This window comes from Lissotriton helveticus, chromosome 8, assembly GCF_964261635.1.
Source record: "Lissotriton helveticus chromosome 8, aLisHel1.1, whole genome shotgun sequence".
Lineage (NCBI taxonomy): Eukaryota > Metazoa > Chordata > Amphibia > Caudata > Salamandridae > Lissotriton > Lissotriton helveticus.
The window spans coordinates 418,518,667-418,545,126 of record NC_136069.1 but is presented as its reverse complement, the minus strand read 5'-3'; the positions used below and the strand labels follow the sequence as shown (position 1 = coordinate 418,545,126).

The 26,460-nt window shown below is 42.5% G+C and overlaps 1 protein-coding gene across 1 annotated transcript in view; it reads left to right on the top strand.

The window, feature by feature from the left end:
• WDFY2 (WD repeat and FYVE domain containing 2) overlaps nt 1-26,460 on the top strand; it is a 421,169-nt gene that overhangs the window by 179,077 nt on the left and 215,632 nt on the right. Inside the window, exon 4 of the mRNA XM_078657271.1 lies at nt 11,809-11,863. Within this exon, the coding sequence (XP_078513397.1) occupies nt 11,809-11,863 (55 nt within the window). The remainder of the gene's footprint in view (nt 1-11,808; nt 11,864-26,460) is intronic.

Below are 26,460 nucleotides of genomic sequence, written 5' to 3'. Positions count from 1 at the left end.
CAAGCACCTTGCCAATGTCATCTTTATATTGGAATGTTCTGGCTCTAAAACTCTAGCTGAGAATTTGTTCATTCAAAGGAGAAGGCTGTTACTGGAGAGCTGGATTGAAGCTGGGACCAGCTGGCTGGGGAGTGACAACTGACCTGAATAAAGAACATTTTATGTACTTTTGATGTGTGGACCATCTGTACAACAACCCTAATCTCCACTACACACATAAGTAAGAAAAGTTCATGAACTAGAACGTTTTAGAAAACCATAGCACTAGCTGCAGAGGCACAGCTAGGAGCTGTGACAGGAGCAGCTGGGCCATTTTTCATAGAACCTCTGTTCATCGCTCAATCTGACATTAAGGACACGTAGGAGCAAGCAATAACACCAAGGATGGAAACTGTTGTAGAAAACATGATTTATGCTGTGGTAACCAACACTTGGGTGCCTGCCTCATTGTGCGGAAATCTGTCAAGAAATGAAAATAGTCCTAGCTGACTAAAGTTACTGAGATGTGTGGTGGTACTCTGAAATTGAGTGGTTGTGTCAAAAGACACAAGAGGATTATTGGAAACCCACGCTGGGCAGGATTTGAGTGATTCAGCGGGAGATAATAAGGAAAAAGAAAAAAAAAAAAAAATGTCTAATCATCCCAACACACGTTCAGCTGGGAACAAATCCAACAAAAGAGTGACCCTTAAACAAACACGAGCGGAAGCAAAGGAGGGTGCCCTCCTGAAGGGGAACAACCCCACAGCAATTGACTTAATGTTAAAGAAAGTCACGGGGGAAATAGAACGCATGGAACGGAGTTTATCCTCCTCACCTAACCTCAATGTTATCACCCAAACATCCACAATTGATCTATCAATAGTAGACAGCCCAAACACTCAGGGCAATAAAACTCAATCTAACAATGATATAGAGGATGTCCCCTGTGCACAAACCCCGGGCCAAGAAAACTCTGAGTTAAATGAAACGACCCACCAGGAAAATAGGAAGCGACAGAAGAGGAGTAAAGGGCCCCAGAGACAGAGGAAAACGTTAGTAAGAGACGATCCACCAATACGCACACAAGAGTTTTTAACAGTAGATAATAACTCCCAAGTAGAAACCCGTCCACCAGGGTGGATCGAGACCTTAGTAGCAGATCTCAAAAAACAGCTAGAATCTTTTATCGCGGCACAATTAAAGCCCATTATAAGCAAGGTGGACAAAATAATGTGTGAGCTCTCTAAACAATCTAAGGTATTAGAGCACACACTGGCAAAAACTTCTACTGACCCAACTCAGACAACTGAGGCAGCCACTAATGACCATGCAAACACAAAGAGAGCGCAAAATAACAACTGTGTTAGTCACACTCAACACGCAATTGTCCAGATACACGACGCCCCAAAAACCTCTCAAAATCAAAAAGGGGGCTCTAATGACAATTCTAGAGGGGGACACAATCAAAGTGTGAAGAACATAAATAGTGAAAAAAAACCTTTACAACCATTAATGCAATGGAGACAGGAAGACCGCCCTCAGAGGGAAAGTAATTACGATCACTGTTACACAGCCCCCGACACCTTTCATACTACTAATAGTCACGCCCCACATATAGATCTTCCCCCCGAGGCAAGCCCATTTGTAATAGTGTTTGCAGGGGTACCTGAAATCAGGCCCACTGAGAGAGAATCACACCACCAATTACTCACCAAAATCTCCAAGTGGCTGAATATCCACAGACCCTTGAATAATGGGGAAAGAGGAGAGATAGAACACGTAAGAAGAGTTAACTGGATCGGGGTGAGAAAAAAAGATATAAGAGGGGACTGTATAGTTGCAAATTTTAGGGATCCCGGTCTGGTGGATTACATCCTGAAGAATTCTAACAGGAATCAAACCAGTACCATTTGTGCACTCCCACTTGGGTATTTTTACCCAAGGAGTCGGAACATCAACCGTGTGGATGATGAGGGAGGGTGGATTCTTGGAAGACCACAACGTACATACAGAACAAGACTAACTAGCCACCCCGAACAGTTCCTTCATCCTCGAGATCACACACATTGGAGAAATAGATTTGCCCTGATTCAATCACTTGAGGATATAGATTGACTCATCTCAAAAGAAAATAACACCGAAGCAAGTCTAGCGACTAGTGGATGCCTGGGCCCAGAAATAGGGGGTGAAAGTGGGAATGTGAAGAACACACAAACTGGGGGGCTAGCCCAACATTTGAGTCAGGGGGAAAATAAAGTAAATTCCCAAGATGCATTAATAGTGGGGGAGGAAGGAACAAATGAAACTCACACAGTAAGAGGTAAAGAGAATAGGGTGGGTCTGACCATCCTATCCTGGAACATTGCAGGGCTGGAAGCCAAATTGAAAAGTAAGGAGTGGTTAGAATTTATAAGGCGCTTTCATGTTATAGCGCTCCAAGAAACATGGGCACGGGATTCGGACCCTTGTCAATTGGAGGGCTATAAGTGTTTCTTTAGACCTGCCCAAGGGACAAATTCTGGAAGAGCAAAAGGAGGCCTGATAATATACGTAGATTTAGACCTAAAAGGCACCTGGTCATATCCAGACTGGATGTCAGACAATATACAAATAGTGACACTACATCTCCAGGGGGAAAGTCTCCTGTTTTTAAATTTCTATAATTCTGGGCCAGTGGAGGGGAACTTTCCAATATTAGCAGAGCTGGAGAGCAGACTAAATGAGGAACTGGATCAAAGGACGAAGGGCCCAGCACCAACTGTCCTGTTGATGGGGGATTTCAACTGTCCTCTATGCCCCAAGCTAGTCCCTCTATCCGCCGACTGGTCAGCATGCCCACTAGAAAAGGGTCCCCATTTTACACACAATAAAGAGGGTAAAACTCTGATGAAACTTTTAGACAATTTTGCGCTCACTCACGTCATGGATCTAGCTGCACTCAAAGTAGGGGAATCCCCAATACCCACATTCAAGGGAAAAGGTGGTGGGTCCATAATAGATTTTATAACGATCTCTGCTTGTGCCAGAGACCAGATCTTAAACACTAGAACAGAGTAGAGCCCCTTTAGCGATCACAACCCCATTTTAATAGAAATTAAATGTAAAGATGTAACCAGAAAAGATCCTGGGGTGATCCATGACACTGACATCCAACCAACAGACCAAGGGAGACGTTTAAGGTGGTCACTGATCAATCCTCAAGAGTTTTACATCAAACTAGTGGGCGAAGGGAGAGCACACATAGAGACCTGCTTAGATCCCACAATAGAGGGGAGAGGAGTGGTAGAGGCTTTCGAATCTTTAACTAAAATTATAGAAGGATTATTGAAAACTAAGAAGCCCGTAAAACAGTCATCCTCTCCAAGATGGTTTGATTCTAACTGCTCCAGAGCGCTAAGAGACTTAAAGCAGAGCCTAAAAAAGACCCCAAGGGACAAGATTGAAATTATCCGTTGCAGACAGAATTACAAAACCCAGGTAAAGACAAGGAAAAGGGCCCTTCAAAAAGAAGTTTGGGCTGACCTAAGGGAGGCTGGTGAAAATAAGGACTATGCACAGTTCTGGAAAATTATAAATAGACCATGCTTCTATGACTCAAGCTCCCCAGTCATCAGTGTTAATATTTTACCAGAACAATGGATTGCTCATTTTAAATCTTTGTATAACCAACAGGGGGTTGACTCTGGTGAAGGAATATGGAGGGGACCAAGGGCAGAACGACTTGAATTATCCCTGGAGGAAGTCCTTAAAGCAATCTTAGGGCTGACAAGAAATAAAGCCCCAGGCCCGGATGGCACCCCCCCAGATTTATTCCTCAGTAACACCGAGTTATGGGCCCCAGTGGTAACGAGAGTACTGAATGCAGCAATCAAATCAGGCCTACCGAGATCATGGTCCACTGCGGTGATTGTCCCGATATATAAGAAAGGCTGTAGGGACAGCCCACAGTGCTACAGACCCATTTCACTGATTGATGTTTCCACCAAAGTACTCGGGAGGGCGCTCCTCAACCGCTTAATAGAATGGACTGACACCCACAATATCCTGGTGGATACCCAGTATGGGTTCAGATCAGGTAGGTCAACTAGTGACCAATGCCTCAACCTATACCTCCTCACGGCTAAGTACACCAAGACAACTGATGGGACCATATACATGGGGTTTATGGACTTAGCAGCTGCTTTCGATAATGTCAATAGAGCAAAACTCTGGTCACTCATGTCTAACTTGGGAATTGATTCGGATCTTATCAATATTTTGAGGGAGCTGCACTGGAGCACCACAGCCAAGGTCCGCTATAGTACAGGGGGGGGTGAGTACCGATCCCTTCCCGTGCTCTGGAGGGGTGAGGCAGGGGTGTATCCTGGCGCCGTTCCTGTTTTCCCTCTACATAAATGGACTGGAGAGTGCCCTGATAGCACTGGGAACTGACTGTCCTAGGGTGGGCTTGCGTCATCTGCCGGTACTCCTGTACGCTGATGACGCGGTCCTCCTAGGAAGAACGGCAGTTGGCCTGCAGCTCTTAATTAAGGGTTTCTCTGACTTCATGAGGAATTTGGACCTCTCTGTTAACATGGCAAAATCTTTCATCATGGTTGTGGGGAAGAAATCACAGAAGAAATTTGTGTTCAAACTAGGGGATCATGTCTTGGACACTGTCAAATCATTTCCGTACTTGGGCCTTTTACTTGATGAAAAACTCAAGTTCGCCCCTCTGATAGAGGAGAGGGCCAGGAGACTAGTCTCAGCTAACGGAGCTATACTAAATTTCGCCCGTCGTATTGGACGCTGGACCCCAGAGCAGGTGATGACATTGTATAGGTCGATCAGCATCTCAAAGACTATCTAGGGAGCTGAAGTGTGGGGTTTCAGTGATGCACAACCAATACAAAGAGAGGAAGATAAGTTCCTAAAAAAAACTGCTAAAGCTTCCGTTGAACATCCCAGCAGCAATAACACATGAAGAGTTGGGTACCCCATACATAGCCGATCTGATCAGACTGAGACCTATACTGGCCTGGCTAAAAATTTGGTCAAACCCCAATGCGCAATTGACCAGACAGATCATCCAGGATTGCCTGATGAAAGAGAGATGGCTCCAAATCCCCTGGTTGAAATACGTCAAAGACACATTGGGGGATATTGACGAGCAAAGGTTATTTCTGGACCCCTCTAGCGTGGACATACATTCCAGACATTTGGTACAAAAGCAACTACTGGAACAATATGATAGTAGGAGGAGGGAGCTTGACTTTACTAAATCCTCGGTAGTTGCTCATTCGCTCGTTTGCAATGAAGTGGGCATGGAACCTTATCTCTTTTTAATGTACAGTCAACACGAGAGGTTTTTAATGACTCGTTTTAGGCTCAATTTGTTGCACCATATTTTAGCCGTTCCGTCTGGGTTCACTCAAACAATTGAGCAGAAGGGTGCCTGCGGCTGCGACAATAGGTCTCCGCAGGACACCCTTCATTTTGTACTACTGTGTTCTTTTTATAAAACACCGCGCCAGAGATTTTTAGTGGATGTTTTAAAGGACTCAAACATTATCCATGCTAAATCTGCTTTATTGTTTTTGCAAAGAGCTACTGAAATGCGTACTCTGTTTGCTACCATGAGTTTTCTGAAAATTGCTTTTAAACTAAGAAACACAAGAGGTTGATAAAGTTGGTGGGATAGGAAGGAAACTAGAAAGTCATTTGGAGCCTTGTGTCATATTTGTACTCTGATTTTATTATTCACAAAAATCCCTTTTTACGGCTCTGTTCTTGCAAAAAAATCATTATGTCGTTCAGTATGTTTTATGTGATCATGTATTACTATGTATTTTTATGATGGTTTTTTTACTTTCGAAATAAATAAAAGAACTGAACTGAACTGAGTGGTTGTGTCTTCAGTAGAGGACAGCAAGTTTGTCTGTGTATTGACAATTTATGCCAGTGTTGTCAGAACCATGCTCAACTGCACATCAGCATACTGGACAGATTGAGTAATTCTCCTCTCACATGTAATGTCTTGTTGTTATTACTGCAAATTGGCAGACATATGAATTACGTAAGGACACCGCAACTCTAGAAGCTGCCAGTGGAGGGGCACCACTACATCCTGATGAACAACAGCCGTACTATACTGTCCCTTTTGATGATATCACCCTGGCCAAGACCTTAGAGTACGGTTTTTGTTGTTCTGCCTATTGGTTCTAGCACTGCAAACGTTTTAATTTTATGCGCATCAGATGCTATCAAGAATCCTCTGCACCTTTCCTATTTTTGTAAGCCTATATGTTAAGCCACACCGATGGTCTCTTCCTGTTCTTACAGATACCTGTTTTTCCAGGGTCCCCATATAGTGTACACCTTGTACCAGGGAGGGTCAGTATCTCTCTGCTGGGTATGTGCTTCCCTCCTTTCAATGTTTGCTCAGTGTGTGCTCAGTCCTCAGTTCCTCTTTAAAGCATGTGGAAATAATCCTCGACCCAGACCTTTTGCTCCGTACGCTGTCTCCTTGCACTGTGTTGGATACAATCTTGCATTAGACTTAAAGACAATAGTTCTGTGTATGATACTGGACTTGGATTTTCTCATTCCAGTATCAAGCCTACAGATTGTAACTTGCCCGGCTCTATATTTTCAGAGGCTTACTTTCATATCTGATCACAGAGCCCTTGCAGGAATTGTCTGAAATGCGCATGTGGAGGAAGATGTTAAACAAGGCCAAGTTACATTTAATTATACCCCAGGACCTTGTGTTTATTGAGGCATAATTGGAACATGCCACTGAAATGTGGCTTCCCTCCACATCCTATTAAACTCGGTTTGGCATTCCAGATGTAGCCCTTCTACTACAGCATAGTGACCACAAAGGAGCCTTTAGACTCACATGAACAGGTGGAATCCTTAGCTAGACTCTAGATGTAACAAACCTCTAGCTTGCAAAAACGAGCATAAGGGAAATGAGTCAGCCCCACCCCCCTCCTCCCCTCCATGCGACTGTTCCTTTTTCCAAAGCAGTGAGCTTGGTTCTTGGATCATAGAGAAGAATGTAACAATGTGTTTATCCTTGTTTTGCTAGAGTTAGTTTGTCACTAATGACCCTTCCTAGTTTGGTGGACACATATCCAAGGGGCTCCATTCAGTCCCCACAGCCTCTAGTATATAAGGGGATAGGTTGTTCATTATGAACATCTTGGAGCTTAGAACTCGCTTGTTGACCCTCAAAGTATTCCACCCATTTTTTTTAGAGGGAAGAGTGCTTCTGCACCTACTATATTGCTATATTCCCTGCAGAGCAGAATTTGGCTTATTTATCTTACAATTTCTCTTATCCATGGAGTGGCATTAGTTACTGTGGAATAAGAACATATAGCCTACCACCTATTTAGTGAGGTTCTTGAACCCCTTTTCTGATTCAGCCCAAGGCTACAAACTTTCCACAAATAGGAGCAACTTGATAAATAGTGCTAGCCTTTTTCCTGTACCAGAAGTTTATATTTTTCATTCAATATCAACAAAGACTTTGGCATGACAAAGGGCCACCTCCCTTAGATGACAGCCTTCTGCTATATTGGAGCAGCCATATCCTACACACATTCTCTTGAACATATTTGATTGCCATAATCACAGTAGAAAATGAAAATATCCCAGACGTACATAATATTTCTGACAGGACCAGAATGTGCCAACTCTTGGATGGCATTCTACCTCCTTTTAATAATTTCGTTTGATTCCATGAGCGAGATTATCCTTTTGTTTTCCAGTGTCTTAGGAGCCCCGCAATCACTCACATGGTTAGGACACATTCTTTATAATGTAAATACAAGAACATATCTCATCGTTTGGGATTTAAACTTGTTTTATCAGTTTTAGCCGGAAGACTTTTTAAGCAAACACCAACATTGAACTGGTGTCATGGAAGATAGTAACGGTTTGCTTCACCAGGTTTGTAGGTGACCTGCAGCTGCTCTAGCCCCAGAAGTTTACAGTAGCCTCTTCTAGTGAGGACTTGCTTAATGAAATGCTGATTATGGCAAGACATGAGTGGTTTAATTGTAGACTTAATGACCAGGTTGCAGTTTTCGATAAAATGTGGGGATCGTTTTTAACACCACTGGGACTTTGGTACATATGTAGTGCAGCACTGGTTCACGTCCTTGCTTTTTGTTGTTATACTGACACTTAACTCACTTAATAATTGACACATAGGGCTCCATTGTAAACTGTGGCATCCTTATCCCCACTGCCATTATTCTCAGATGATATGCTGAGATAAGTCTTTTGAACCGTTTGTACATGATGACCATGTGTGCTAGTATAAAATCCTCTTTATCGTAGAGCATAAGGGGATGTCTGTTTTTTGTAAGACCGTGTGTAATATTTGAATGCTTTAGAATATGGGATCCTGCATGTGGAATTGATTCTCATCTTTCTGAGTGTACCTTAACTAGCTATTCCTGTTTGGAAAAACAAACTTCAACCTGAACATGAGTGATGGTGTTACCTCACTGCTCACATTTGGCTATAATGATGTTTTTACTGTATCTCGATTGCCATAGCTCTTTACTGATGGATTCTCTTGTCACCATCAGATGACGTACACCTTTACTTAAAATATCAAACATCAAAGAAATCCTAACCCTTACATCTAAGCAGACTTCATCCTTTTCACACTCAAATTCTAAAACGATCACACCCTTTTGAACAAGCATACGTTTGATGTTGTATCTCCCGCAGCTCCCCCCAAAAGTAAAACGCTTGGGTTTCATTATCAACAGCCCTTTATCTTTATCCCCTAATATCATCTTGATTACCCATTTTCATATTGTTTTTCTTTATTCACTTGAAATTATAAAGTACCTCCTTTCCCCTGACCAACAGAAATCCACTCTTGAGTGCATTAATTATTTGTCAACCGGACTCTAGCAACGTCATTCTAGTTTTGATCCCTCAAGCATTCTTTTCCCCAATAGACTCCTCACAATGTCACAGTTTCTCTCGCCATCACTAAGAGAAACTTGCACCGCATCTCTACAGTTATTAAAAAATCTTCTCTGGCTGCCATTTGAGATGCCATTAAATTATACCGCCCTACATACAATGCTCTTCTTCTAGTAGACAATGAGGTCTCAGCAGAAACTAAAACCCATATTTAGAAACTTCTAAGTTCAAAATGTCTCTATAACATTTCAGCTGGTGTTGCAACGATTTTCTAGAGTTCTCTTCCCACAAAATTAATCACTCAATTCAACTTCCTCTTGTTCAAGAAAACGCTATAAATGCATCTATTTCAACTTCATATCTGCTGACTCATTCGAAGCACAATAGCTTCACTTACCCACTATCTGCGTTGTTACATTTTATAATTCATGTTTTGTTTGGTGGCAGCACTCTATTAATCTCTTATTGTCCACCTGTGGCATATTTCACAGTTTATGAAATATTCCACTATCAGCATTACTATACTGTTCTTAAATATTTTCCCGTAATCCTCTTGTTAAGAGTACAGCGTGCTTATAGGTCTCAGCATGGGTGCTCTATACAAAAACATGAAATAAATAAGTTCAGTTGCCATGTTCATCCAAACCATTTTTTGGCAGTGCCTTTGTTCTATTTTTGCTGCCTTCCTGTCTCAGACTGTGGCACACTTTGAGTCTGTACAAAATAATACATGTTCTCTTTGAACACCTAGTCATAAGTCTCCTTTCTATCAGATGACCCTTGCTTCAATTTAGCTCTGGTATTTGTGGCTGAAGCACTGACGGAGATGATACTGCCGTTGTAAATACTGTGGGCGAGTAGCTGGTACGTGGCTTGATAATGGACTCTGCTCTTTACGCAACTCTTTTGTGGTAGTGCTAGTGAAATGTGTTTGGTTACTTGAACCTGAAGGTTTCACGCATACCAAGAATCTGTGTCTTCAGGAAAGATAAATATGGAATAAGAATGTGAAGGCCAATATGGTGAGTATCGTGTACTGTTTCTCCAAGAGAGCATTAATGTATGGAAAAGACAACTTACTTGAAAAAAAATGTAAAAAAGAAACCAACCGACTCCAGTTCTTCTGCAAAAGTAAATAAAAAAGCTACAACGTAGTGATTGGACCTATCTACTTTAATCATCATGAATTTTTCCAAGTTTTAATCATTTATAGGTAGTCCATAACCAGTACAGTGGGCAGTAATGCTATCTAGCCGGGGTAAGGTCAGTAGCATTATGTGATTAAGTAGGTTTATGAGAAGCAGGTTTTTTTCCTTCAGTATTGGAGGACAGTCCTAGGTGGGTTCGTTGTACAGAAGTACTTGAACGGCTAAATTTAAAACAAGTTTTTGAACACGTGGTCTGTAGAATAAAGGCAGAGTTCAAATGTTTTTTTGTCTCAATTTAAAAAAAACTTTGGTCAGTATACAAGTGAAGTTTTATTTTACAGACTAACTCTTTACTGTCTGATCTTGTGGTGCATAGGTAGTATTGTGTCTCATAGAGTAAGAACATGTCATGTGCTTGGGCCAATTTTTGCATGCCAATTTATAAAGTTTGCAATGTTGATTTGTTGGAGCTCATGTTATGTTACCTACAACTTGTGGATCGCAAAATTGCCAGGTGTATGGTATCCTATTGCTTTAACTTGACTGCGTACCACAGAAAAAACACTTTTTCACTGTTTATTTAACTGGAGGGGGTATTCAGTAGCTGTGATGTGGAATGCCAGTCTGTACCAGTAACGGATACCTAAACACAATAAAGGGTAGGCTGGTGGCTTGAGACTTTCTGGTAGAGCAGTACAGGATTAGGTTTTGCTGTTGAATATTTTTGGCCATGAACAGGAGAGTAGTTTCGAACCAGAAAGGTAGATCCACATTGATGGTAAGCCATATCTCCTGTAGACTGTTATTAAATAGTCAGTGCTTACTTAACAGGCAATAGATTTAGGGAGCATAGGATCAACATCTGCTGAACAGCGTATTCTGTATCTACTGGGGAAACTCACATATTGTCTCAGCTGTGTAGAAAGGTCAAGCCCAGGATGAGCCCTTTTATGATATCAAGAACAAAACAATTGACTGCATAGGAGTTGAAATTTGAGAGGCCAGAGACAGTTGGGGATTAAAAATGATCTTTTGTGGGCCAAATTGGGTTGGTACCGCATCATATACAGCCAGACCTTTGATTATGGTGGTGTTGGAATATTGTATTTGTTTCTTGAGACCGCCACTACTAGTGTGTCATTTTAGGGTTTATTGTTGCCAATTCTTGTGGTTAAGAGGTGTAGGCATGTTGATGAAATACACAAGAGTCTTGCTGTATTTTCATCCAGCAATTTATGATAGCTTTTCGCTGAGAATGACCTACTGTTATGCTTATAGATGTATGTTCACTCGAATAATAGATCAAAAGATGTTTGTTGCATTGATCATCGTTGCCGGGCAATCTGTTATGTGCTATATTCCTGTTTTTCTTGATACTGATGACTTCAAATTATGGTGGTTATGTATTTGTTGCCACAGCATATGCTGTCCTGTTAAGTAGCTGACAATGTACTATTTTAAACTGAATTCCTAAATCGAAGTATGATCCTTAGCGTGTTCATGTGCAGCCGATCGGCTGTGCTATATATCCCTTTGCTTTTTCTAGGTTTACTAATCTTCCCTCAAGACACAGATGTTGTAATCCTAACAAAGTGCTATTTAAGAGTGCATATCAAAGATATAAATGATGTCCGAATGGTGGTGTGCATTACATTTAATTTGAAAAACCAAGTAGCACAACTTAGATGACCTAATAGAACATCAATTGAAATATTAATTGAAGATATTTTTTCTTCCTGTACAGGAATTTATTTTAGCGGAAGACTACAACAAAATGACACCAGCTAAATCTTATCTAGGTAAGAATGTATGCATTTTTTGTATACCAGCGGGGCAGGGTGGTGTAGGATGATAAATGGGACAGGAGGAAGCATACCCTAGCCAAGGTTTTTACTTGTTTGACAGCAGAGCATTTTCATATTGCACTGATGTTTAAATGTTTCTGTGGAACTGTCTATTGTCGCATTGCAATGTTTTGTGAAACTGTCTTCTGTTGCATTGCAATAAGGAACAGTAAAGTTATGTGTGATTCTACTGATGCCGCTGTGATAGGTAGAGATATTTCTTCTTTCATGTTTATCTTGTAGGTTCACACAGGCTAATATCTCTCATTTCACATTGCCATTGTAAGCTCGCATATTTGATATGAAATCTATCTCTCTGTTTGTCCCACGGACTGATACAGACTCTATACTATTTCAGGATAAAATCTGTAAGGGCAGAGCTCTCTCTTTTGTGCTAATGTTGCAGATTTAGATATAGCCAGCAGGTCTATTTCTCATTGTGTCGATGGTACTGGCTCAGACATGATGGTAGTGTTCTGATCCCCATCACATTGAACTTGCACCGGCTGTCTCCTGTGACATCAGTTTTTTGCGTTATGCTGAACCTTGCACCTATGACAGTAGAACAGTCTTTTGTTAAGCCTATTCTACTTGCTCGTGATCATTATCTTTTGTTTCTCTGGTCTTGCGGCGCTCACATCTGTGACAGCAGGGCTATTTAGTTAATGCAGGTGTTTGGCCTTCTCACATGCATGGTGGTTGCTTGAAGAACTGCTTGCAACGGCGACTCCTCCACAGCATCGCCCCACTTAGTGTAAAAGGAAAAATAAAATTATAATAACGCAACGTTAATGACAATACAATAATTATCATTTTATTTTTCTGTAGGGAGCCCGAGCCAGGTTATGGGAGGTTGGGGTTGGGTTGTGTCACCGGGAGAGTGTGGAAGAGTGATATAATATTCACCATAAGTGTGCATGACAGTTTTGTTGGCTATGTTGTGCGGCCCAAGCCTCATGCTTTTTTAGCATTTCTCCATCCAGCTGTATTGCACAGCAGAGTGGAGAGAACAGGCACAGGCTCCCACTCGCTGTCTGACTGCCAAACCAGGCCGCTCAGATCAATCACAACACTCCTGTCATGCTGGTGACTGTATATACTAATGGATGGTTTTGTCCAGAAAAGTACAATTGCTTCAGAACGTTTTGGATTTATCCTGACACCTAGCGAAAACAGTCAATGGCATACTGTCAACATTAATTACCACACAGACAAAAAGATGAGACTAATGTTATAAGCTCAAAATGTGCCTGATATATTGAAAATAACATATAGTATTACATACATAAATATGTTCCATATATAAAGAACATTACAAAGAACACAATACAAACAGTAGAACATTCAACATAAACAAAACTCATAGAAAATTACTTAATTGGGCATCTGTATGTGCTATGTATATTCAAACATAACCTTATTCTTTGGCATGGATATGTCGGATTCTAATACGGAATTACCTAATCTGTACGTCGACGTTTCAACCCCCAATAAAAGAGTGCTATTGTAAAACATTTCCCAGAGTCATCTTCAGAACTATGGATATATATTATACATGTCAAAAATACAAATCATTTGTAAAAGAGAGCATATATTGCTCTCAGACCATTAGTATCCCTACCTTTAGGATTGATAGTTCATATAATGGAGGCAGCCCCTCAGTTAAAACACCCCGTGTGGGCTAGGGACTATACCCAGGAGCCGGATGGCACTTTTCTGAGTTGCCACACCAAGGGTTACTATGGAAAAAAGGGGTAACGTGCTCAACATTAAAACTATATATCAAGCACATTATATGGTTGTACAGTGTGTTTTAACGTGGCGCAGTCCTACCTTATCTGTCTAAATAGCCTGTGTCAGTAGGGAGAAATGCCACACATCTTATTCCTTCCTGGGTGTTGGAAGTGCTTCCTGCGTCTCAGTAATTCAAATCATTTCTATAGAGTACATAATTCAAAATAAAAGATAATTCAAAATAAAAGATAAAAATAAAGATTAGAAAATTAAATTTGTTTCTGCTTGAAAACGCAATACCAGATATACCTTCAAAAGCGGTGCCGATGCACCCGTCTGTTTCCGCGGCACGACCCGAGTCTACTGATAGGACGCGATCCGGCAGAGAGTGACCTAAAAAGGATGGCCGCTGCATAAGCATGCACGTCCAAGACAGCACTCCGCGAGACAGCTGCTTGATGACTCTGGGTGACGCGGAAGGCGTCATATCTAAAATTCTTGGTGGTCATGGCAAAGCGACCTGGTTAGAACGTGAAACGGATATTGACAAAAAAGTATTGCGCCTCTAGTCTGTTGGATTGTGAGGACCTAAATGTAACCCTCCGCAATAAATCGAAAGTGCCTTTGGTTTGTTTGGGTGCCTATCAATAACAATAATAATGTGATTATATACTACAAGCTGCATTTCGACGATTACCACACATTACTATCAGTAATGATAATGTAAATGTACCACCTAACCACTATACATTTATATACAATTCTATACAACAAGAGACACAACATACTACGTAATGATCGCAACATTGTCAAGAGTACACATTTATGAAGGACATAGCTTATGGAAAAGCACAACAACAACTGCTTTAATTCCATGAGTTATTGAGTCAAGATATATGGATCCATGCATGACAGAATGAATACATGCTAAAACAATACAATTGTTTTAGCATGTATTAATTCTGTCATGCATGGATCGATATATATTTTAGCTCACGCATTTATGCCTGCTTTGCACACCCCCGGGGCACTTTGGTAATACAGAAGGGGCCCGCTGACCCTTGTGCATCCCCTTCTGTAAAACTGAAAGCGCTGGTGCACATATATCGCCAGTGCCTTCTCAAGAGAGCATCTCTTCATTTGCAAATGTTATAGTATATAGTGTTATAGACACGGGCGCAGAGGCAAAGAAGCTGCCTCCTGATGGCAGTCTTCTGCAGGATGTCCTATGGACTTCTCAGACATCCCCTTGTAGGCAGGTGCAGTCGCTCACTGCATCCGCCTGCAAGAGGATCTCTAATCCCCTTTCAAAGTGCAGTTGGGTTGCTGCCTGCACAGTGAAACACATAGCTGCTTCAAAGCCGCTCCGTTTTTCACCTGAATGCACTGCCCCCAGGCCAGCACATTCTATGTAAAAGGGCGCACTTTCCCTGTTTACGCCCGGTGCACCTGTTTTAAGGTGCGTTGGGCGCAAACGGGAAAAGTGCGCCCTATACATAATAGGTCCCCAGGTGGATATCGGCTCTTTGTATGCCCTCTGGTATCTGTGTTGTTTATTCCAACTCAGATGTACCTCTCATCAGCTCCAACCTAAACTTCCACAACAGCTGCCAATGCCCTATTTCTCAAGAAAAAGACACACACACACACGTTTATTCGTACTAGGCTATATACAAAAGCTAGGTATGTGCCTTGTGCACATGTTCAGCTGAGCTGATTTAACTTCAGTATCTTATTTTTAAAACCTGAATGGCACATCCTTGACTCTTCCGTTAAGCTGTTTCATACATGTTCCCTTACCTTGGCTGCCCCAGTCTTATTTGACTTACCTATTAAGCAGCCGCCATCAATTAAGAGTAGGCTCTGAGAGATACCTCCTTTATTCACGTAGTTTGCTAGAGCACGGACCATGCTCTTGTAGTGTAGAAGGGTTGTACCGGTTTTTGGGGGAGGTTAAAGGTAATGCAAATTACTGTGAAGAAATCAGGAGTGGATGAAGAAGTCCATAGGGAAGACAGCATATGTGGGTGCACTGCTTTCAGAACAGTCATAACTGCACTCTTAGCATATAAGCATCCAGTTGTTTCCGAAGATCAAATGCAGATAACATTATTACTATAGTTATCCTTTATTCGAGTCATTGCTTATTTAGGGCTAACCATGGCTTTACATGGCCCATGAAGGCCAACAGCAGAGGGTTGGCAATGTCCAAAGAGGAGGGTTGTAGTGATACTCGTGGTTGTATGGGTTTCAAATTAAGTAGAGTGGAAAATTGCCTAGCTCAGAGTGGCAAGTACGTGAGTTAATCATGTGCTTAGACTTTATCTCTTTTTAGGTTTGGCTTGACAGCACAGCTGTTGCTAGACCATGTGTGATCAAAACAAGAGCTTTCAGTAGTGCTACAAAATGGGACTGTGGCTCTTACAAGAAATTAGTTCACCTGAATACACCTTTTGCTTTGGCAAAAGCTGTGCTTCCACATAAAGAGTGCTTACCTCCAAGCAGCTCTGATCATTGTTTTTATATCAAAATGCATGAGCCAGGCTGCTCTTTTTTGTTTTGCTACAGAAGGTTCACTAATGCATATGGTATGGAATTTGCCTTTTAGGTCACACACCTCCCACAGCAATGCTATTAAGCAACATCTCATATATAATTATTGTGTTTGTTCTGCTCTGGCATCAGCACAGACGAGAGGAGCACAGTCCTGAAGAATGTGTTGCAGCATTGCTGTCACAGCATCCACACCCCTTCCCATCCAGCCATCAACTTCAAAATACAGTTTTGTGTTGGAGATCATAATTGGATGATGGGCTACGGTAATCTATATACCTTAGCTTGGCAATCTTTGAGAGAATGGTGTTTTTGTTTTCCTAAGTCGTCAAATGAAAACCTGTATTTGATCTTCGATATTAGATGTAATCTGCCATGTTTCCTGTAGCTTGAAGTGTAAATGGTTCTGATACTTATTAAAAATACCTTCATATTTATGAGTGGCGGGTGACTGCAGAGTGGACGGTAAGTGAGTTCTAGGTGAATTTTGGGTGTATAAGTGGAGGGTGAGTACTAGGAGATAGATGTGTAAGGGGAGAAGTGTGTGAGTGAAAGGTGAGAGTTGTGTGAGGCCAGGATGAACAGTTTGTGTGCTAGGTATGAGTGCAGCACGGGCACGGTCTGTGAAGGGTAAGCGGTGCATGAGTGCTGGGTAAATGATGACTTAATTCAGTGTGATTGGGCAGGTTGAGGGATGTCTGAGTGCAGGATGAAAATGTCTTGCTGCAAGTAAGTTTGCAGTGTAACAAATGTGTGAGTGTGCATGGTGAGCAGTTAATGTGCAGGGTGGGTAGTGCATACGTGTACAGAGTGGGATGAATGATTTTGCGCTGGATGAGAGGTGTGGGAGTACAGGGTGAATAGTGAGCTTGAGTAATGTTTAAGTTGCATGTGAACAGTGTACGTGTAAAACCAGTGGTGCAAGTGCAGGGTGAGAGCTGTGGTTTCAGGGTGAGAGTTGTGCGAGTGCAGAACAAGCAGTGCCTGGATGGAGAATTAGCAATGTCTCAGCACAGGATGAGCAATGTTGAAGCAGAGTGAAAGGTGTGTGAGTGTGGAGTGTGTGCAGAGTGAGCAGAGCATGATTGTGCAGGGAGAGTAGCTGTGTGTTAGTAAAGAGTGAGCGGTGTTGGAATGTGCAGGGTGAGTTATGTTTGCAGGGTCAGTATTGTGCGTAGTGGATGAGTGATGTCTCTGTGCGGTGTAGTGTATTATTGCAGACTTGAGAAGTGTGATTGATGTGTGACTGCAAGGAAGCGGTGTGTGAGTGCTGTCTGAATGCAGTATGTGCAGTGTGAGCATTGTGTATGTGTGTAGAGTGAGTAATGTGCGTTTGTGTGGTCAACGGTGTATATCAAGTTGAATGGTGAGTATGTAGGATAAAAGGTCTATGACCACAGGGTCAGCGGTCCGCATGAGTGGTGTGAGTGCAGGGTGAGTGGTGTGAGTGCAGGGTGAGTGGTGTGAGTGCAGGGTAAGTGGTGTGAGTGCAGGGTTGCTACATTTTCTAGATTCTTCTAGAAATGTAGAGGTCAGTTTTCTAGACTTCCTGGCACTAACCACTTAGACAATGTGCTGACCCGAATCAGAAAAGCAGTTCTACTGCAAAAATTGCACAACCCACTGACCAATATCTGACCGAGATTTGTTCTAGGTAATGATCAACAACATGAGATGCTACTTGGGACAATGTGTGGCACCCCCAAACCCTCTTTCATTAAGGAATAACACACTGAAAAAGTGCACAATACGAAGACTAATAATATGACCTCCGCAATGGTTACCAGAAGCATGAATAATAGATACCACTCTAACAGTATTGCTGTTGACCATGCACAGCAGTCCTAACTTCTTTCTGCTTCCTCTAAGCACTTGCCTAAGTCTAGAATCCTGGCAAAGCATACTCCTGAGTCTTGGTATTTTTTTGGGTTTTGTGTTTTCTAAAGAATTAGTTTTCCAATTCAAGCTCACTTTTGATGCTCAGGTCTCTGGATCCTCCAGAGATAACAAGTTTGTTAACCAGGGTTTACGGTTATCACAGTGCACAACAAATCCAGAATTTTGACACTGATACCAGCAGTGACAGTGCCCAGGAAGTATGTGGAGATATTCACGATCCATTGATTGCTCTCATATAGTTCATCCTAAATGTCTTTTCATCACCTATTAGAGGTGTTAAAACTCTGATCATATGTGGGCCTTTAATTTAGTAGTTATCACCTTGGGACTGAACGTGAGCTGATTTTTGTAAATCCTTGCTAGAGGTCCAGGTGATATAGCCTCAATACGTGAATGACCATTGCACGCAGTGCTCTGGGTTCTGAATGATGTCAGCACAACTGATAAAGGCTTTCCCCAGAACAGTTTTGCGCTGCTCCATCCGCATTCTCCCAGGACAGAGAAACTGATAATCTTATGATCTAACAGTCATCTTGTGCCTGTCTACTGTTACCCACCAACATGCACCTTCAGCGGAACAACTGTTCACACAGGAAGTTGATAGTAACAGAAATGTTACCAGATAGATGCTGTGCATGGTTTGCCATTTCCTTCTTGACACATCGAGCCAATAATAAAATGAATCGTGTCCAACCACCTGCATCTCTAAAGCCTTATTACGAGCTAGCTGTTGAATTCTGTTGGTAGTTCACCCAGGAATTTGTGTGGTGTTTAGAGCTGTACAAGAAATATCACATCTTTGTTGTAGTCAAAATAGTTTTGGCTTTGCATAAAACCATAATCATAAAAGATAATACAATAATAATCAAAATCACATAAAACACAATTTGAATATCATTAGATACTTTGCAGATTGACCGTACAAGATATACAGTGCAAACACAGTCCCATATAATCAGATAAAACTCAGTTTAGCCTCCTTTTTGATACCAAACTGCCCAAACATGTAATACAATCCTAGGTCAACTCTCCATAGATTTTTTCACACCTGACAGCCCCTTTGACAGAAGAAGAAACTCTGAAACACACATCTAGGCTACCTAGAAACTGGAAATAAAATAATGCATCCTCAAACTTTCTAAATTCCATAAACTTTAAAATTGGCTTTAGGAAGATAACAAAAGGAGCTCTATAAAATTTACAAAAAACATAGAATGAATCCGGGTTTGACCAGAAGACCTGTTGCAAGAGCAAGCCTGAACACAGGTTCCAAGCCCACGTGGACTTTCCCAAACACATAGAAGGCGCCATACCGAGACTGTCCTGTAACGGAACAGAAGCGATCTCTCCCACCAAGAAAGAGGTAAGGATAAATACATTGCTGGTACCTCAGACATGCTAAGTGTTAAAAGCGTCCTAACAGTTTGAGCTTAGTCTTATCAGACTTTAATAAAGTGCATGGAACAAGGAAGACCATCCTAGCTCATCAAACATACTGGAAAAAGATCTTATCCATGGAATAGAACAACCACTGTCAAGGTTGAGACAGTTCAGTATAATGTCTCTACATAAGCTGGCCTCCACATTGCTCCATATATTGACCCAGGGCAAAATTTGCTCTGAAATAAATTGGCAAGAAATAGACCGTGGCTGAGGGAAACACCAGACTGTCGGATGAAATCTCCAAAGAAAGCCAAAAGCAGGAAAACTTCCATTGCCCTGAAGAGCAAAAATACAGCCAGCAGGAGTCATGAAGTTCTGAGAAAATACTGAACCAGAATCCTTTGGAAATGAAGTAAGCAGACACCACTCCTAAACTTGGAGAGAAAATGTAAACGCCTCCTTGTCTGAAGACCTTCCACCGGTAACAGTGTCCTACATCACGAAAATACACCATCCCTGAGGAAGCCCTTCTGTTCATTGTTTAGGTCCAAAATTCGAAGGTCGAAACGCGTCGCCACACCCTTCACCAATATTCCCCACACTGCACAAGGCCAAGAGTATTCATTGTTTTTTATTAAAAAAGACTGTTAAGAAATGCTTTGGTTGAACTAACTGACAATGGTTCATCCACTACCAAGATACCTAAAAGCGTTCCCTGACCTTTTCACCCCTATGGACCACGTTTAGATATAGTATCGAGGATAAGTGGGAAGCATCCCGGTACAAGAGTAACAAGCAGTAGGACTGGTTGTCCAAAAATCTTTTGATGGATGCACTGTATATAGTCGATGCACTTTGTTTTATAATGTACTAATATGCAAAAGTTGAAAAAGATGTACTATATTTGAAGTATATGTATCAAAAACAAAGAAGAAAAAAAAGAAAAAATGCAACCATTGAATTAACTATAGAGTAAAAGTATATGTAAATGGATGTCTGTAGTAGATATTGGTTATTTATAAGGAGACAAACTGTTGATTTGTTTGGTGACCCACGCACTAGAACAAGTACAAAGAATTGAGTTCACTAGTGGAACTATTCAGCAGGCAGAAGTTCCTCCCGCCTGTTGAAAGAACGTTGAGAATCTATGGTCCTAGAGGTACTTTATTATATTCACATTGTACTGATTCCAGCCTCTAGGTTCCTAAACTGAGTCAATCCCCGTGTTTTCTAAAAAAAAAAAAAACTGAAATAAAATCAAGACTTGGGTCTTAATTATTAATAAAATGGGAGCTGGAAGGGGGAGATGAAGCAAGCACCTGCAGATTCGGTTCTACTCTAATTATATGGCAGAGGGATTTGAAAAGCCCCAAACTCCTACCCTATATAAACCTGCGGAAACACTTTGTGCAATATAAAGTGTTCAAAATGGTGCAATTGAGTTCTTCCATGTCGCTTTAGTGAGATTAAAAAGGGCCCCAGCTGTAGTAGCTTGAGAATGTGAGGAGCCTGAGTAGTCAAAAACAATAGCAAGATAAAAGCTTTTAACACTGGGCAAAATCTGCCTATTGACAAGCAGTGTTGAGGACTCTTTCTTGCCTGGGCCGCACGCCATAATATGGGATTTCCCATAGTTGGTGGTTAGGTCAAAGCTGCTCATAAAAGCCATGAATGCCTCTATCAAGGCTCTGGTAATCCGGGCTAAGAGAACCGCATCATCTGCGTAAAGCAGTGCAGGTACCAGCAGATGTTTAATTCCCTGCACATCCGTGATTACACTCGACAAATGTGAACTCAGCTTATTTATGTATCAACATTAAAGGAGCCACAATGCATCCCTGGCAAACCCCTATAGCCAGTGAAGAGGAATCAGACATGTCACCTGTAGGACCATATCTTACTTTAGCTGTGAGATTTGCATGCAATGTGGATACAAAGTTTAATTTGCATGTAAAGTGGATACAAAGTTTACCAATGCAAGGTCCAACACCAGTTCCAACAGCATTGACTATAATTTGTCTCTATTAACACAGATGATTTCTGTGGATAAATTCATAAAGGCCGGGTACAGTGGGCAGCCCCTAAAAATGGTGTATTTGCCTATAATCGGTTGCAAATTCAGGCACTTTACCCAGTCCTGTACGTAAGTCAAATTGGAAAGGACACACAACCTTGTTCTGAGTAGCCCATGCTCGTACTCGATTGAAAACCACCCTCCCACAATCTTGGCAGTGCTATCAAGTAAGGAGGTTGGACGATAACATTTAGGCAAATTCCTCTTCCTCTTTTTAATAAAAATGGGCACTATGGTGGACACCCTCCAAGAACTCTCGATCTTATGACAAAAAGAGTTTTTGAAAGTATTAAAGAGTAAGGGGCCCAGCAATCGATGTTACTTTTTAGAATGTCCATTAGTACCCCCTCTGGCCCAGGAGCCTTTCTGCCTGGCCTTTGATTTATAGCAGCTACTACTGCCTATAAGGTAAGTATCAAGGGGGGAGCATTTCTCATGTTATCCCTTAAACAGGCCTCCAGTCCTTATCCTCTGCGATATGATATATGGTGCCAAAGTTTAGGTCCCAATCCGAACCAGACACATTACAAGATAAAAGGGGATTTACCGGAGCATCCCAATGTCTAATCCTGCTTTCCAGATCCCTGAAGGCTTTAATATTTTGCTGCGTGACAGCATGTTCCAGCCTTTCCCAATCCATGTTAAACAAAAGTTACCTCCTCACCTTCGAGGTGTTTTTATAGTTCAGCCTTGCTGCCCTAATCTGGGAATCTTTGGGAAGAACCAAGAGCCCCTTCCTTAGCTGGAAATTGGCTGCAGAATAGTAACTATTGAACCAACATGGGCACTCTTGTTTGCATCGGCTTGACTTCAACAGAATATCCCCGATACAAGAGCGAAGTATTGGTTCACGGAGAAGCTTAAAAATGAGAAAACTTAATGTAAAACTTCAAAAAAAGACTATGGAGGAAGAATTACTCGCCCGATACTAAATGGACCTATAAAAAGGCCATAAGGGAGTATCACTCTCTTTGCAAAATAGCCTGTGCTGAATATGCCTTCTCCACTATCTTTCAAGCTCAGAACTGCTCAAAGGCCTTGTTTAAGGTGGTCAAGGAACTATCCGGAGCCGAAAGTCAGTCCACTCCACTTATTCTTAATGAAACACAGTGTGAGGATTTGGCCCACTTCTTTGTGAGTAATGTGGAAAATATATATTCTGCAATGATGGGTGCTAACCTGTTTAATTTTGCACAGCCAGCCTTTGCCTTTTCGAATGCAGTCACTGACACAAGACAAGAGTATGTCAACGAGTCCAAGTACATCAACAAAATGGAATTTTGGTCTTTATTGGATATCAGTTTGTTTAATTTAATTCTGTCCCACTTAAAATCTGGCCCCCCTTGAGATCTGCTCCCTATTTCCAAATTGAGGCAACTTGAGTCTCCTTTGATTATGTTAATCATGGACCTCCTCAATGCCTCGTTATAGGAGGGAATAGTTCTGCCAGAATGGAAGCATGCTATGGTTATGCCACTCTTAAAAAAGACCTATGCTGATCCTTCTCAGCCTTCGAACTTGTAAATGTAATGTAAAAGCATACTTGTAGAGCGCGACTACCACTCCAGGGAGCATCTTGGCGCTAAGTACCCCAGCCAGATGGAGATAGGCCGGCTGACTAACGGAGTTCAGGGTCCTATACACTTCAAACTAAGGCTCTACAGGCAGTATCAGTAAGGGCGAAAATCTAGGTTTTCAATTCTTTCCTAAACTGGATTTCTGTGGGGAGTTGCCGAAGCTGGAATGGCAGCTTATTCCATGCCTTGGAACCCAGGACAACAAGGGACTTTCCCCCTTTGGTAGCAAGCCTAAATTTAGGGGTCACCAATAGGTTTTGGTTAGCGGACCTAAGGCTCCGTGCTGGTAGATAGCGTTTTTAAACCCCTTGACAGGTACTTTGGCCCTTGTGAGTGAAATGCTCTGAATGTGATGATCAGTATTTTGAAGAGGAAACGCTTGTGGATTGGGAGCCAATGCAGGGCATTAAGTGCGGCTGAGGCAGACGACCTCCTAGGCCAGCCCAGGACCAAGCGGGCGGTTGCATGCGGGACCATCTGCAGCCTGTGGAGCACGGTTTTATTTGCTCCTGCATACAGGCTGTTGCAGTAGTCCAGTCTAGATGTTATGAGTGCAACCGCCACCGTTTTCCTTGCTGCCAGTGGGAGGAGGTCAAAGAATTTTCTCAGGCCTCTGATAATGTTGAAGCAAGTCCCAGCCACGGTCACTGCCTGTTGTTTAAACGACAGGGAGTCATCAAATGTAATGCCCAGGTTCCGGGCGGAGGCGATGGTATTTGGAGGAGCTTCTGCGTCTTCGGGCCACCACTGTTTAGGTGAAAACAGATTTTGAGGGCCAAACGGCAGAATTTCGGTTTTGCCCGAATTGCATTTTAGATGATTGCTCCTCATCCAATCAAATATGACAGCAAGGCAACTTTTAAGATTTTCCTCTGCACCGGGCAGCTCCCTATCTAGTACTAGGATGAGCTGTGTATCGTCAGCGTATGAGATCGTGCTGTTCTGAAAAGAGGAAATAAGTTCAATGAGGGGGACCATATATAGGTTGAATAATACCGGGCTCAAACTGGAGCCCTTTGGCACCCCTGTGTTGATAACCTTCTCCTCAGAGCAGAACTCTCCCAAAACGGTGACTTGCCTCCTTTGGCTGAGAAAGTTTTCCAGCCATGTGAGGACTGTTCCCCTATCCCTGATTTTGCTAGGCGGTCAATCAGTATGGAGTGTGAGACCGTATCGAAGGCCGCCGATAAGTCAAGCAAAATCAGGACGGCTTTCTTCCCTTGGTCCATTGCGGCTCGCAGGGACTCTGCCGTAAACAGGAGGGCAGATTCTGTCGAGTGTTCGGACCTAAAACCTGACTGGTTGGTATGCAGAATCTCATTATCCTCTAGGAATTTGGTAAGTTGTTTATTAACAAATGTTTCCGTCAGTTTGAAAAGCAGAGGGAGTAATGAAATGGGAATGAGATTGGACAGGATCGTCGGGCCAGGTAAGGGTTTTTTCTGTAGCGGTTTAACAGCAGCTAATTTCCATTCCCTAGGGATCTCTGCGGACAGCAGTGATGAATTATTAATGCCATTTATGATGGGATTAGCTTCCTCTACTAGAGCATGTAGCAACGTCGGAGGGCAGGGGTCAAAGGGGGATCCCGATTTACTCGCTAAGATAGCTTGGCGTGACTCTTCTAGGGTAATGAGGCTGAAAGTATTAAAACTGGCAGCCTTAGGGTTCTCTTCGAAGGACCCAGCGGCCAGGGAGAGCTTCGGTTGGGGGAAGTCTTTCACAATGTCAAGAATTTTTTTTTCAAAATAGTTGGCAATGGAATTGCAAAGGGACAGGGAGGGCGAGATCTCCTGTGAAAGCACTCTAGGACTGTTGAAACTATTTACGATCTTAAAGATCTCTTTCTGTTTATTTTTAGCGGAGTATATTGCCTCTAGGTAATGTGCTTTTTAGCCAGTTTGATCGAAGCATGGTACTGCCTCCGAGCCGTTTTGTAAGTATTACGGGCGTCAGCCTCGTAATTTCGGCGCCACCTCCGTTCCAGCATTCTTACTTCGCCTAATTCCATTTTTAAGGCGAGTGAGAACCATGGGGCACTTTTTTTCTTGGAGCCTTGTTTGTTCTCTACTCCCATGGCAACCAAGGGTCCACTGAGTTCCGTGATCCACTCACAGAAGCAATTGTTATCTGTCGAGGTGTGTCCACTCAGTGAGGGTTTAGTATTATTTGCTTTTTCTAGAAGGTCTGGGTCGGTGAGTATCTTTTTCCAGTCTGGTTTAACGCGACTAGCTGTTTTACTGGTGTCTTTCCCTAGCACATTATCTCCTGCTACGAGGTCAAATGGAATAAGTTTATGGTCTGACCATGTTTGGACACGGGGGGTTTCGACCGTCAGGGTGTCAGCATTAGAGCAGATACAGTCAAGCATATGGCCCGCTGTGTGTGTGACCTCCTGAGTCAACAAGGTTAGTCCAAGGACGTTAATTATGTCCATGAAGCAGGTCACTCCTTGTTCGCTCGGGGAATCTAAGTGGAGATTGAGATCACCTAGCAGTGTGAAATTAGCAAATCTAAGCGTAAGATCACCCAGTTCCTCCCCTACACTCTCCAGGAAGTCCTTGGTTTGGCCTGGAGGGCGATAAACCAGGGCTCCTGAAAAAGTGAAGGATTCATGAATGTGAAGACAAAAGGCCATGCATTCCGCTCCTTTGATGTCTGGCAATTCATGCGTGGTACACTTCAAGGAGTTGCGGTGAATGATAGCAAGCCCACCCCCGCGTTGTTCCTTTCTATCCAGACGTTGGATCAAGTAACCCTGCGGGAGGGCCACTGCAATGTCAGGATTGCACCAGTCCTTTAGCCAGGTTTCTTTTTTTTTTTTCTCCCAAGAAATCTTTATTAGCATCAAATTCAGTGTCGTTACAAATGCATTGGCAAGCATAAATTACGTGGCTACCTGGAGCTCAACAAGTCCTCAATCAAAAGATGTTACACAGCCATGTTAACCGGCATCCCGGGGGCCCGGTGGCATTATGCAAAGGTCACGACTCAGCATAATTGATATGAGCTCCCCCACGAAGGCAACACTCTACGCAGCACGACAACTGATTACACATTGGTAACAACTCAAAGGAAAGGTCTCTTGCTGTGTTAGGTCAACAGTGGAACAAGAACGTCCAGAAACCCCCCCTAACCCCAATCCCAAACTCTACCCACCCACCCTTGTGTGTTCCGTGGAGTGTCAAGTCTGTCCACACTAGGATAAACGTGGTGTGTGAAAACCATGTCCCGTACCACCCCTTATCCCATACCCCCCTACTCTGAAACTTGGTCCTGGAGATCCACCACCTCAGACGTGTCAGAACTACCTTCCTCCCCCTCCCGCAAAT